Source organism: Pagrus pagrus, assembly GCF_965226575.1.
Source record: "Pagrus pagrus genome assembly, chromosome: 6".
Classification (NCBI taxonomy): Eukaryota; Metazoa; Chordata; class Actinopteri; order Spariformes; family Sparidae; genus Pagrus; species Pagrus pagrus.
Window position 1 is genome coordinate 13,927,014 of NC_140190.1, and position 14,281 is coordinate 13,941,294.

The 14,281-nt window shown below is 43.0% G+C and overlaps 2 protein-coding genes across 5 annotated transcripts in view; one reads left to right on the top strand and one right to left on the bottom strand.

Annotated features, from left to right (window-relative positions):
- Positions 1-14,281, top strand: part of trabd2b (TraB domain containing 2B) — a 67,379-nt gene that overhangs the window by 43,531 nt on the left and 9,567 nt on the right. The window contains exon 4 of the mRNA XM_084355975.1: positions 1,064-1,238. Within this exon, the coding sequence (XP_084212101.1) occupies positions 1,064-1,238 (175 nt within the window). The remainder of the gene's footprint in view (positions 1-1,063; positions 1,239-14,281) is intronic.
- LOC311259106 (uncharacterized protein) overlaps positions 1-14,281 on the bottom strand; it is a 76,964-nt gene that overhangs the window by 23,951 nt on the left and 38,732 nt on the right. The gene's annotated exons all lie outside the window — the stretch shown is intronic.

The following is a 14,281-nucleotide window of genomic DNA, read 5'->3' on the forward strand; positions in this document are numbered from 1 at the left end:
TTTGTTCTTTACCTTCCTGTCACTGTGAGCGTCTCGACTCTGGGTCCTTTTTGTGTAAATTATGACAATACGTATTTAATATGGTTTAATATGTTAATATTGTTTATAAATATATACATTTATATCATAAAGACAAAAAGCAATAAAAGTGCAAAGAACTGAAGTGTGAAGCTGAACTCTGGACTCCAAAGTAGGAAGTGCAACACATGGAAAAGAATTTTAGCACCACGATAGTATAAACAGCCCTCAGTTAGGAAAAGACGTATTTTTTTACTGGCAGCAGACAGCATGCAAGGAAGAGTGAACAGACCGAATGGACGCACTCTGGTGTACTGGGATTTCACCTATCTCCAATATTTCATATTTTATTGCATATATATCAAGCGAAAGAGCCAGAAAAAGTCAAATACAGGTACAGTGATACCCTGAGAGGAAGCAAAATAACCTAAGACAGAGAAAGTGAGACTGTGTGAGTCTGAGTTGGACGGCTAAGACCCCGGTGCCAAACGCAGACTACCCCATGTCCGACCCCGCTCATCCTCGCAGATTAACAGCCTGTTAAATTCAGCGATGCAGCCAAGAGTAGAACGAAGCACGGGCTCTGTCTGTCTGGCTCGTAATAAATCACATAGCAATTAAACACACTTTCACACACTCACACTGGTCGATATACTGTACACACACATATAACCACATTAGTGTACACAGTCACATTAAAAAAATGTGCTCACACACCCATAGTGTTGACACTTCCCTCTCTCCTTCATTCATCGATGCCGTCTCATTTAAACACCAGCTTGTGTAGCATTGCATCCGTCATTTTCTGTCAGGCGTCACATCACAAACACTCCCGGTTGCCAGGTCTCACACTCACATGGGCTCACACATTTGCCAGGTTGTCACCAACACCCCCATTCAGTCCTCCTCTTTCATCCCTCTCATTTTCTATCCCTGTCGTTTCTTTCACACCCGCTCTTTCTTTTTGTGTGTTTGATCTAAATGATTCGTGACGGCTTTACTCTGCTACGGATTTTAACCATAAAATTTTCTCACTTTCTCTCAGCTGCCTCACTTCATCAACAGCTCCCTGCCAGCCCACGACCGCATGACGGCCCTGCAGATCGACAGCTACTTCCGCCAGGAGCTCATCTACAAACGCAATGAGCGAATGGCTCGCCGCGTGTCCGCCTTGCTGCAGAGAAATCCCAACCAGACATACTTTTTCGCTTTTGGCGCAGGTAAGGGAGTTTCAAACACTGCATGGGGGATTAGTTTCTTGTCCTTGCCACAGCAGCTGACCTTTAAACATGCTGGTTATGTGATGTCTCTCCGAAGGCCAAACAAAATCAGTGTCCAACATGGCAGCAACTCTAACGTAAGTCTCTATTTTGCATTAGATGGGGTCTTTCCAAATACATTCTGATTGGAACTGAGAGTGTGTGTTTGCATGTAATTGCGAAGTGAAAGAGAGATCAGGTTTGTTTTGGTCCGGAACACTGATCCTGTCAGCGCTAATGTGTGTTTATGGTGAACAATTTGCTCTCCTTCGTGTTTGAAAGCAAATCTGGAGAAAAAGCAGGACAATAATAGTGTACAATGGTTCCCAGATCTCTGGCATGAAAAACACGTATACACACACAAACACGCATGCACGCACACGCACACACACACACCTCTGTCTTTCTTACACACACGCACAGAAGTCTCAATTACAGCCAGCTCCCACCTCAGAAATGAAGAAACCATGAGCTGTTTGTTTCAATTAGCATTCCTGGCTAATGCTGCTAATGTTTCCTGAATGGTGTAGTGTGTCCTGAGGGGAGTGTGTGTATCTGTGTGTGAGTGTGTGCGTGTATCAACATACGCATACATGTAACTGTGTTTGCCCACAAAAGCAGGTGGTGGGTGGGTGTCTGTTTACTGTACGACTGTGTGTCTGCACTTATGCATCTGAAAATGCGTGGTACCGCCTCTAGGGTTCGTGTGTGTGTGTGTGTGTGTGTGCGCCACAGTGTATGATTAATGCTGGATGCCTGTGTCCTTCCTCTGAGCAATTCTGCTCCCTCTGCTCTTTGTGCTGTTTGGACAAGGCTGCTGTTGCACCATCCAGCTGCCATGTGTGTGTCCGTGGACTGAACACTGTAAGATAGCATGTGTGCTATGATGGAGGAAGGAGTTTGTGCAACAGCACTTTAATAAGTGGTGTTTCACTGAAGTGTATGTAGATGAAATAATGAGGGTTGATGATGTGTCCCTCTCCTGTTACACACTGTGTTTATGAAACAGTGAAAGTCGTGTTGACCTCAGAAAGCAAACGATCCAAGTCTAACTCCTTAGGCTAAAAAAAGCACTGAGGAGTTGGAGTGGAGAGCAGAGAGGAAGTAAAGAAAAAACAGTCATGTTTCCTATTACAAGGTCTTAGCAATGTTTTATTGTTTCATCCATGCACGGATGGATGGGATGTGAAAACATTTTTCTAAGACAGCTGGGAGACAATTTTGTTGTCTTCTGTCAAAACACACTGCATGACATTAATGTTTGCATCCTGTTCTTCCACGGGCACAAGCCTCTCGTCTGTAAGTATGCACACTTCCTTCTGCATGGTGATTGACTTGCCACGTGTAGCTCAGGAGAAAGAAAATAGTTCCTACATGAAACACCTCACAACAAGGTCTGTGGATTATGTTGAGCAACTGTTTCATGATACATGAGTGTTTATCTGTTTTTTTGTTTTGGTTTTTTGCCTCCATTTAACCAGGTCTATATAGTCCTACTGAGACTACAGATCTCTTTTACAAGGGAGACCAGGCCAACACAACTGAACACAGAGTTACGACAGTAATAAACAAAATATACATGTACACAGTTGCACACAGACAACTTGGACTCAATGGATTTCATCATAGTTTTGAAATTATTAAGTGGTACAATATTCTGAAGTTTTAATTCAGTCTATTAATTGTTCCCTGCAGTAGGTGCTGAACACCTAAAAGCTTTCTTTCCCGATTCAGTTCGGACTTTGGGAACAACAACTAGCGAAATGTCAAGAGAACAAAGACTTAAGTTAATAAGAAGTTTGCAAAGGCTTTGTAAATAAAAACATACCAGTGACTGAGGTGGCATGCAAGTACAACACACAATGGTGAGCAAGAAAACCACAGTTTGTGATGAATCTCAGAGCCCGGTGATACAAACAATCCAACATGTGAAGTCACTGGCTGAGGCTGTTGAGTTTGTTGAGTTTGTTGAGCTGTTCAAATAATTTTTTTACTTTTTTGGTGCTTAGAACACCACAAGCCATCTTGTTCCATTATCTATGAGACAAGGCAGACTTCTCTACGGCTGATATATCTAAAACTCAGCAACTCATACCAAAACTATCACTGGTTCTCAACCTAGGAGTCTGGTCGTGTACACCAACCAGTGGGTTGAAAGGCATTCACCTAGATGGATAATAATAATATTAAATAAACATCAATATGCTTTTTTTGATTTCAGGCTGGACTTTCTCTTTAAGGTGAAGTGAACGCTTTGACGCAGCACTGTACATGTGTGTGAGAGCTGAGTTTAAACTAAAGCACAGAGGGTGGAAAGTTAAATTGGACTTGTAGGTTATGATTAAATGACTGAGTCCCTTGAGATAAAGACAATTCAACAAAGTCTGAACGTACTTACGTCTAAAGCACTCAAGTCAAAATTCTCTTGCTAACGTAGGTTGTTTTCCTGGGCAGCTCCTGGATGTGAATAGGGAAGTGCTGAGAAAAAGGATGGTGTTCAGCCAAGCAATCATCTGTGGATAAATATGTGACTGTTGCTGAGTCTCAGATTTTGTCAGCTTACATTGAGCAGACTACTGACATTTCCTCGCTCGCATTTTAACTTGGGATAGATAGTGATATGATGGTGTGCAACAGTGTTCAAACCCAATGTAGATTTTTTGTGAACTAACAGAAAGGTCACATGTTTTGCCTAATAAGACAGGCGCCTGTGTTTTCCAGGTTGCCCTCTGTTAAATGTTTGCACATCAGGAAGGCAGCTACGTGTTAGCGCTCCCGTGTGTCCAACCTGGCCTGGGTAGAGAGGAGGTGAACGTGTGTGTCGGGTCACCTACAGGCTGCAGTGTGTGTGAGAGACCTGACAGCTAGTGTGAGGTGATAAGAGCCATTACAGTTATACCCTGCTGCGTACACACACACACACATGCTCACACACACATACACACACACAGTAAACACAGTCATCTCAGTAAAGGCCTCGGGAAGGCAGAACAGATACATTCAATGAGGGCCAGATTTACATGAAAGAGCGGGGGGAAATTCGTGCAGCACGTTCATCCAATTTTGCGCTCGCAATCTGCATGTAATTAGTGTCTGATTTACAACAGCAGAAGCTAATTAAGTAACTGGTTACTTAGGCTGCCCTTCTAGGTTCATCCAAGGGGAACTTCGAAAGATTGAAATCAAAAACGAGTAATAAAAAAAGGAATACATATATCAATTACAGCCTGTTATGGGTATTTTAAAAACATTCACTAAGACTACAATCACTGGAAAAAAATACTGATCAAATTAAAAAGGAAGATAAACTTCTGCACTGGAAGTCATTAAATGCACTTTTCAGGAAATCGAGAAGAGAATTAATGGAAACTATAAAATGAGAAGACTTTTCGAAAAGCCAAGTGGAAGGCATGAAAGCCAATGCCATATCGTCGTGTCAGCACAATGCACTTAAAATTACAACTGTATGACCACACAGTGAAAACTTTTCGCTAATTCATTGCAGATCTGTATAGAATACAGGTTATTAAAGCTAATTCCGTATTATACAAGCAAAAATGTGTAGCTGATCTTGTAGTGGCAGTTAGTAAATCCAGCTGAACATCTGTCCACCACACTTATCTTGTCTCCTTCTATTATAGAAGAAGGAGAGAGATCTATATACTTGGCTGAATAGACAGAAGTTGTGCCTCTGATGACAAACTGGGCAGATTTACGAAAAACAAGACACAAAAGGCTTCATAAATCAGCCTTCATAAAGTCTCTCCCATGCTCTAATCACAAAGCTTCCTTTCTCTCATCTATTATTTCTGTGTTTAGGATGCTGACTCATGCCTTTACGGTCCTGTAACTGTCCCTGCTGGTCCCAGTTTCCCTTTGGCCGTAACCAGCCATGAAATTTTATCATCCAATGATGCCAGGATGTATTAAGTGACGGCCTGGACTCCCAGAAATCTGACTGCGCTCGAAGATTTTTTCAAAAAAGTAGAAATTGTGGAAGTGGTGAGGCTTGCTTTGTGAACAGATGTCTGATTACAATCTCAACCCAATGCGTATTTTGATAAATGAAGAGGACAGGAGGTGTCCAGATTAAGGTTGTCCAGACATATTTCAAAATAAATACAGCCTGGGGAGATGTGTAACAGCAAATTTGCGGCCAAATGTGGGCGTACAATAATGAGATCACATAAAATCCAATCTTTATGGTTAGATCTCAAAAATCACATTAACATGACGTGCGTTGGTTCATACAGCTTTTTCTTCTTTCTGGATTATAAAATGGAATAATCATAACGTGATCCAGCTGTTTGTCTGACAGGCCAACACTCTCTCTCTCTCTCTTTGTTGCTTTGTTTGTGTCTATTTATGTCAAGTAGCTGTTTTTGTGTTTATCTGGTTGCATTTCTGCCGTGCAGGAGATAAATATTAATGGCCCCTCTAGCTGTGTTTCCCTTTGGACCCTTCACTTCCAGCCTGAACCACGTCCAGAGCGCAGAAGGAAAACAGGACTGTCGGGAAAGAGCCGGGGCAGCGCTCAGGTCAAGGCCCTCTAGAGTAACCAATGTCGAAGTCCGTCCAGGAGTTTTTTCACAGGGTAATTAAACTATACGGCGTGTGTGTAAAGTGGTTCAGGCAGGAAATCCATCTCTGCTCAGCTCAGCACCTTACTTCCCAGCCTCCCCCTTTCCTCTCGCTGTACACCTACACCTTCCTGTAGCACAAGCACTTTTATGTGCTAAATGTATGCTTTTGTACTTGCTCAAGCGGTTTCTGTCTCTTTTTCCTCCGTCCTGCACACATCTGCATGCACGCACATGTTGTAACAGACATTCTTTATTTTCCTCACTTTCACCAACAGGTTATTAATACAAATTACAGAGGTAAAAGAGCTCCAGCAGGCGTAATTGAATTACCCCAGGCAGTATAAAAGAGACTGACTGAGCAGCATTAGTCTCTACTGGAGACCAATGTCGGGGCCAAGATTGTATGATATTGATGGTCCACAGAAGCAACTCAGTCAACTTGAGTCTCTCTGTTTGAGTCGGTAATGCAGCATATATTTTGATTTCTTATGCAGTTTTCATCATTGTAAGCCTACAATACATCAGTAATACTGCACTAATTAGATGCTGTTGCATGTAATATTAAGGAGGTTGCTCCAGGCAGCTATTAAACCTCAATTACAGTATCTGGTTGAGTTGGTTTATAGTTTTAATTCCCCACTTTTTATAGGCATATACAGTATGGCCTATAACATTCTCACTGCTCTTATTTATTCTTTCAAGCAGTAGCAACATTTTTTCTGCAAAACAAACAAGAAAGAAAAAAAACACAGAGTGCTACCAGCCTACAGTAGTGAGACTGAAGGAGACTGAAAATTGGAGGATTTTCATTCTGTCCATTTTCCTCTCCTTCAGTTCTTTTACAAGGTTCCTTTGCACGTAAAAGGTCTTGAAAGTTAAAAAGCCCAAGGTCCACAACAAGAGCTCCTTTCTCCCACAGAAAACACTGCTCCTGAAGTGCCTGAAACACCTCGTCAGTAGTTACACCTTTAATGCTGTGACTTCATGACATCACACTACGTAACACTGGCACACATTTGCATAATTTATGCCTATATTCATCGTGGAAGTGAAGCTAACTGGAAGCTGAAAACACGACAGAGCCGACCAGAGACGTGGTGAGTGGTGCTGGGGGCCCGGACGTGTGTAAGCTGACCAATCAGAGCAGACTGGGTATACGGGCAGGGGGCCTTAAAGAGACAGGAGCTACAGACAGAGGGGGAATGAGAAAACTGACGCGTTTTTTGAGTATTAAAGCCCAAAATAAAGACATGAACCTGAAAAAATTGTTTATGTAAAATTACACATTACAACTCCTGTGCGATAATTTCCCCCCAAATAAGTTCATTTAAGCCTGTGGTATGATAGTTGTACATTTCCCATTAGGCAATACTGCTCTGTCTGCTGGATGTGTAGGCATGCTAACACGTTAGCCATAACAACATCATAAGGCAATAATATGTTATGGCTGTGCGTCTGTCTCCTTGTTTGACATTTAGCAAAATAAGCCGATACGCTTTGTCGCTGTGCGTTAGACAAGAGGATTGATCCCACTCTCGTAGCCGTTATGAACAGCCAGCAGCCAGTAAGCTAGCTTAGTGTACAGACTTTGAAAAAAAATGGAGGGGAATGTTTTGGCTGAAGTGAGCCACATTGTGTTACTGATCGAATATTTATCTAAAACTGCGATTCAGCTTTTCCATCGTCTTTCCCTCTGTCTCCTCACAGGCTCTCATCCTGTTCCTTCAAACCACTGTGGTCACTGCTGTTTACTATTACTATCAGCATTATGTAATGACGTTAGCGTTCTGCGTGAGGCCAAGTGAATACATCACTGTTTCCCCTTGGACCGAATGACACAGCAGCGGCAGATGATAGCAGTAAAGGGAAAGCATGCTCTCAGACACGGCGTACACATATTGGACACTTGTTCTGTTGCTCCATTGTAAACAGACACGAGCCTCAATGCACTTTTTTCCATCACTCACACAGCAAAAAATGCATTCACAGACGCTCTGGCTCTCTCGATCGCACGCAAACAATAAACATACAGTCGTTTTTATACACAAGCACGCGCACGGTTATCATTTTTTTTGCCACGAGGGTAGGCAGTGTGTTGTTGGAGCTCTGTGGTGTGCTTCAGCAGGTTTTCATTTGCCAGTTCTCTGGCTGCCGCTGCCCGGCCTTATTGAAAACATCCCGTGGAATTTCCTGATGCTGCCACGGCCGAGACACCGCTTCACACACGTACACACATACACGTGTGTCTGTGTATGTTAGCGACACAAAAGTCACATGATCTGCGGAGATATTTATCGCCAAAAAGAGCAGTTACTGTTAGAAATACACATGTACTGTATTGTTTATTTTGAAGTCTGATCCACTGGATCTGTTTGCAAAATGTTGATTGTTTTTGTGCATATGTTCGGCTCTGCAGGCTTATAATAGCCCATTATGCAGGCAAAGCGGGCCCATGTGTTTTGCAGTCGCTTGTGGTGCTGTGGTGTTGAAGTGATGACTGAAGGAGAGTCTGCTTGGCTTGCAAGTCACTTTGTCTCCGTGTCTCTTCCTCTCTTACTGCATATCTGCTTTTCTCAGCCCCTTTTCCTCATATGTGTGTCCTTCTGTTACCGGCCGCTCTCCAGTTTGTCTCTAGCTCTAATTCCACCTCTGTGCCTCGCTCTGACGAGTTTATGTCTTCAGCCTCTGTCGTTCTGGTCTGTCCATCTTCTGCTGTCTTGACTTTATTATATTGACACCATCCCTCACTTCTGTCCTGCTCTCTTTTAATGCCATCTTCACATCTGCATAGTGCAAGAGCATTTTATGAAGTGACAGAGAGGCCACATATGTGCTCCACGTGTTGTCCTCTGCTCACTTTAAAGGACAGATAGAGAGGGAGAGATAGAGATAGATGTAGTATCTGGGTGTTTCAGTGGTATATCAAAATCCAACAAAAGCTGTTTTCTTTTATTCACAAATGTCCACTGGATCCAATTCCGTAAAATATTTAGTCCACAACTTAATACTCCATCCATTATGGTGACAAAATAGCGACAAAAGCGACTGTGAATGCTTTTTCATGCTTTCCTTTGTCAAAAAAAAAAGAAGCACTATTTGAAAGCAAAACACCATTAAACTGCCTCAAATGGCTGCCAACCTCTGAACTATTAACTGACACCTCATCTGACCAGTTAGGAGCTTCTATGCCCACCTGGTGGCAAGAAAAACATAATTATTTGGCATGTAATTCAGACTGTAACCCTTCAAAACAGCTGAAATGGTTCAACAACAACTTTGAATTAACGAACTAGACTGGGAGAAGCGTTTTAGGATATTTTTACTTATATATACTCTCAGCATTTGTAAAAATATTCAAATAAGCCAAAATGGTTTCTTCCCCGTGTGACTCGGAGTGTTGGCATACATATCTTTCAACCACTGAAGCAACAGAATTGGCTCCATTGTGATATCCATGTAAGGTTATGCTGTCTTGGAAATGTTCAGGAATGCAAACGTGTGAGTTTGCGTGAAAACATCTTATGGTAACTGTTAGCTTGTTGGATTCCTAACTCTAATTAAATCAGTACAGCTCATTAGCTTGTTCGAAGATTACACACCTCATTGGCAACTGAAAGAACATCTCATAGCCTTTTTAGAGCCAATAAGTTTAATGCTACATTTCATAAACACATGGATGCTTTGTAGCTTTGATCTTTTAAGCATTAACATTACTGAGTGTAACTGTAACCAACGAATACAAAAGGTTCACTTTCTTAGGACCAGCAGTACCGCTGCTTTTCCTACTCGGTAGTTAATTGCATTCACCTGTTCTCCCAGGTGTAAATCAGACCCTGATTAAATGGTAAGAATGAAAACCAGCCGGCCTCTGGTTCTGAGACACAAGCAGACACATCACACTTACACACAAGAGGGCACATAGGTATACACAATCACATACCTACACACTTACTTTTATCTCTGAGCTCATGCCTGCTGGGCATAACGTCTGTGTAATGTACACCAGCAACACACACACACACACCACATTGCCACATGCACGCAAATATGCACTCGGTTAAAACACATAAACAGGATGACACGCATGTAAGCATTTGTATTTTGTAATGAAAGGAAATCTGTGATTATTTTCTACCTGCACGCACGAAAACTCAACATGTTTCCTTCTTAACTGCAACGTCAACTGAAGGGCGGACGGGAGGAAATGAACCGATGGTGTGAGAATGAGATGAGAAAGATAAAGGCTGCTATGAGACAGAGCTCTGTCAAGGCTTCTTCCATCACATGTCTGTGTGTGTGTGTGTGTGTGTGTGTGTGTGTGTGTCCATAAGAAAAAATTACTTCCACACTATTGACCAGCTGCTCCCTATACTCCTCTTGTCCCAGCAGGGCGAGATCGCAAAGACCACGGCTGACACCTACGACACCCATCACCATGTTCACATCCTGACCCTACTTAGTAGTGATGGCTACATTATTACATGAGACCACAGCCATTTTCAAACTTGGCCTTCACTTTGATTGTCAACTACATGTGTAAAATTTCACGACTGCATGTTATATGGTTGTGACGCTATCACGGTGACAACATACGTCAACAGACAGACCTGGCAAAATACTCAAAACTGCTTCTGTGGTAGTTTCCGCCACAATAGGTGTCTATCCCCCTTTCTCGGGCCACACCCACCTACGAGCGTTGCCTTCATCTTGATCTCAACTGCATACCTGGAAAGTTTCCTGACTGCATCTTGCATGGTTCTAACGTTATCGGACTGAGAAAATTGGTCCACTTACTGACAGGCGGACAGAAAAGGTGACGACAATAGAGTGTTCTTGAAATGTGGTCCTTGGGACAGACAGACAGACAGACATGTCACCACCTTAATACTCGAAATCACTTCTGTGTTAGTTCACGCTACAATAGGCGTCTCCAGGACCACGTTTTGCCATGATGACATAAACACACAGCGTCACAAAGTATAAACATCACCAGCCGATGCTTTTGTGGCTGGAAACAGCGGAGGAATTTTCTTTAAGCTTTGTTCACCATCCTTCCTTTCTTTATTCCTTTGCGCCTTTGTATTCTCCTCCAACTTTCTCTCTTTCCCTCTGTACACCCATCTGTTTTTCCCTCACCTCTCCTACTCTCTTAACTTTCTCTCTGCGCGCTACCAGAGCTTTGCAGACTGCAGCGGCAAGCTCACGCAGTCTAAATATTTAAACGTGGGGAATCACTTTAAAGCTTCAAACACTGCACCACTGAGCCCGCCCTCCAGCCTGTCTGACATGGACCGGTGTCAGGCCCACCACATGCAGCAGTCTGACTCTGGATCCGATCCCCTCCAGCAACTCTTGATCTCTGTATTTGACCAGAACGTCAACCAGAACTTTGTTTGTGAACAGCCCCATCAACCGCTGTCAGTCGTAACACCTCAGTGTGGTGCAGGGAGACAGACAGACGTCGTGCCGCATGCATAGGAAGTGAAGTCATTATGGAGATGAGGAATGAGTGAGAGTTGTGGGAGGGTGAGGGGAAACACTATTATTCCTCCTCTACAAACCCTGCGCCGGTCTGAGAGGTGGAATTTACCATCCTGCCTTTTTTAGATTTACACATCAAGTGAAAGCAGCGCTCTGTTTTCAAGGCAGTGGTTCAACTATTTCTGAAGTGCCGAGGGTAGTTGTTGCTCCGGCTCCGCTCTGTTAATCCGAAGGCTGCTGTGTGATTTATAGAGGGATCCCAGTGCTGTAAAACTGTAAATGGAAATGCACAGCAAGGCGCGGAGATGCTGGGCTTATTAAAATCGTTTTTGCATTAGTCATATGTTGTTCAAGGAAAGAATGCTATGCAGGGGAAGTCAGAGAGAGGCTCGCACCACATACAGGTACACAAATACACATATGTACACCCACTGTTACAAGTATAAAACACACACTGGTTAGCACATTAACAGGTGATAAATTAAAAGAAGACCTTGAATAAATTAACGGAACCATAACAAATGTATTAGCCTTTACAATCCACAGGTCTCAGTCCACAAACTTACTCTTCACTAAGCCCTGTTGCTGTAGTTGCTACACCTCAAGCTTTTTGTACTCTCATGACACATATGCGTGTCATTTGTGTCATTGTCATGTGTCATTTTTAAAATGACAGGCCTTTGACTTCACACATTCTGTTAACTTAAATGTTATCAGCTGTAGCGAACTAGATTCAGCTTATGCTAAATCCAGAGCTGGTTGGAGCTGAGCTGAGCCAATTCATTTTTAGGATAATAACCCTGTAAAAGGGTTTTAAGGGTTTCAGGTTTTTTTTTTACATGACCTGTAGCCCCACATAACAAAGTAGTAGTAGTAGATAGTAGAAAAAATACTTGCTTTTTATGAACATGAATGAATAAACAGCTACCCTATGAGAAGACAGTACGTATTTTTTCGGATGATACGTAAAAAGCACATTATCAACACCGGATTCTCATTTGAGCCAAATATTGTTACTGTTGTAGGTAGTAAACTAGTTAACTGGGCTATCGCTAGCAGCTAATGTTAGTCCTGATAAAAACTTAAGTGAAGACGACACCACTCTTCAAACTCTTCATATACCAAGTATCGCTCCGATCAGAGCCCAATGTTACAGCATGTGGTGAATTCCAAAGCAGGCCTGCTGTAACAGATACAGTTGCTAAGTCACGAATGGACAGTCTCTGTTTGGGGAGTAATATTTAGCAAATTAAAACACCTACGCGATATTTCAGACCGACGGGTGGGCAGCTTTCTCAACCGGCACCATCAAAACACCGACTGAGGGAATAATTTATGAAGGATTGGTGTTCATCATAGAGTTCAGAGAGGAGGAGCACCAAAGTTATGGTGGCTCATGGTGGTCCAACACCTCACGTTAGTTTTTCCTTTAATTTGTCACCCATTTGACACCTACGCACGCATGCACAAACACATGGAGATGAGAGGAATTTTCCCCATCATCTCAGCCCACGGAGGTACACACTCGCACGGGAACACATTTCCAAACAAATCTAAAGAGGAACACGCCCTTGTCAGCTATAAAGTTGTTTTATTTTCCTCCCTCTTCAGTGTATTCTCTCTATTTCTCTCCCTCATCTTCTCATCTCTCTTTCATCTGTTGTTCAAATGGCTGTGGGGCAACAGCTTGTGTTTGTTTAGATCCTTATGTAGCAACAGTACCCAGCATGCCTTCTGTCTGGGTGGAGGATGTACGTCAATGCAATCCTTCTCGCCCTCTGATCACGCACTACATCCATCCTCCTGCTCCACCTCCATCCACTCTCTCGATCCATCCTCCATCTATCCTGTCTGCAACCTTCCTCTTTTCATTCACTCAATCCACCACATGAGGGCTTATTTTTCTCTCCCCCCCTCGTGTTTTCTCCCTTCATCTTCTTACTGTTTGTGCTCTGATTGCAGTCTTCATATGAGGTGGTCTGCTTGCAAGCCATGTGGGATTTTTTAAACCACCAGTGTGCATCAGTTGATCCGTTGTTTACACAGCGTAATTGCAAACACATTTGTTTGCGCAAAACTGAAAAGTAACATAATTCTCTTCCTGTGAGTTTTCTTCATTTTTGGATCAATCCAAGTTTCCATTCTCCCCCTGCGCTACAACCAGCTGGTCTTTGCACTTTGGAGGCTGTCCAGAGGGATGAAGAAACAGAAATAAAGGGAGCCGCGGTGAGCCCGTGATGGAGAGTAGGGGAAAGGGGGCTAGAAAGATAGAAAGAGGAGTGCAGGCCCAGGCCGGGTGTGAGTAAAGAGGTGCTGACATGGCTGGAGTCGATCCTGGGTGGCGACCAGAGAGACATGCTGCAACAATACAGCCTTCATACACAAACTTGCATGGGCAGACAAGAAGCAAATAAACAACTTGAGGATGGAAGACAACCAGACACAAGCACAGATGCTTTAAAAAGACACAATTCAGTCTGGAAAACCAGACAGATAAAGGGATAGTCCTGAGACAAGAGACGGCTACAGTAAACACAGATGGACAGGGGGAGAAGTGGAGTACATTCAAGTCGCTACTGTAAGTGGAAATCAGGATGGAGAGCTTATTAAGCACAGGAGTAACTGGGTCATTAACTCTGCTCTCAGGAGCCACGGGAGGGGAAACACCCTGTAAGGTAGTGTACACACTGCAAAAAGTCACACTCGCTACTACTGAAAACTCCTTTTTAGCAAAGAAAATATTCAAGGCGTATCTGTGTTATTAGAGCGATGACAACAGAGTGGCAGGAAAGACCGGTGGGTTGGGTGTTATTTGAAAGTGGTTGGAAGCCACATTACCACAATTTAACGTTAATTCTGTCTCTAAACTTTGTGAAGTTCAGACTTAACACATTTTAAGTGCCCTAGTTGTATACTGTCCAACTGAGCCCTGTCTACGGG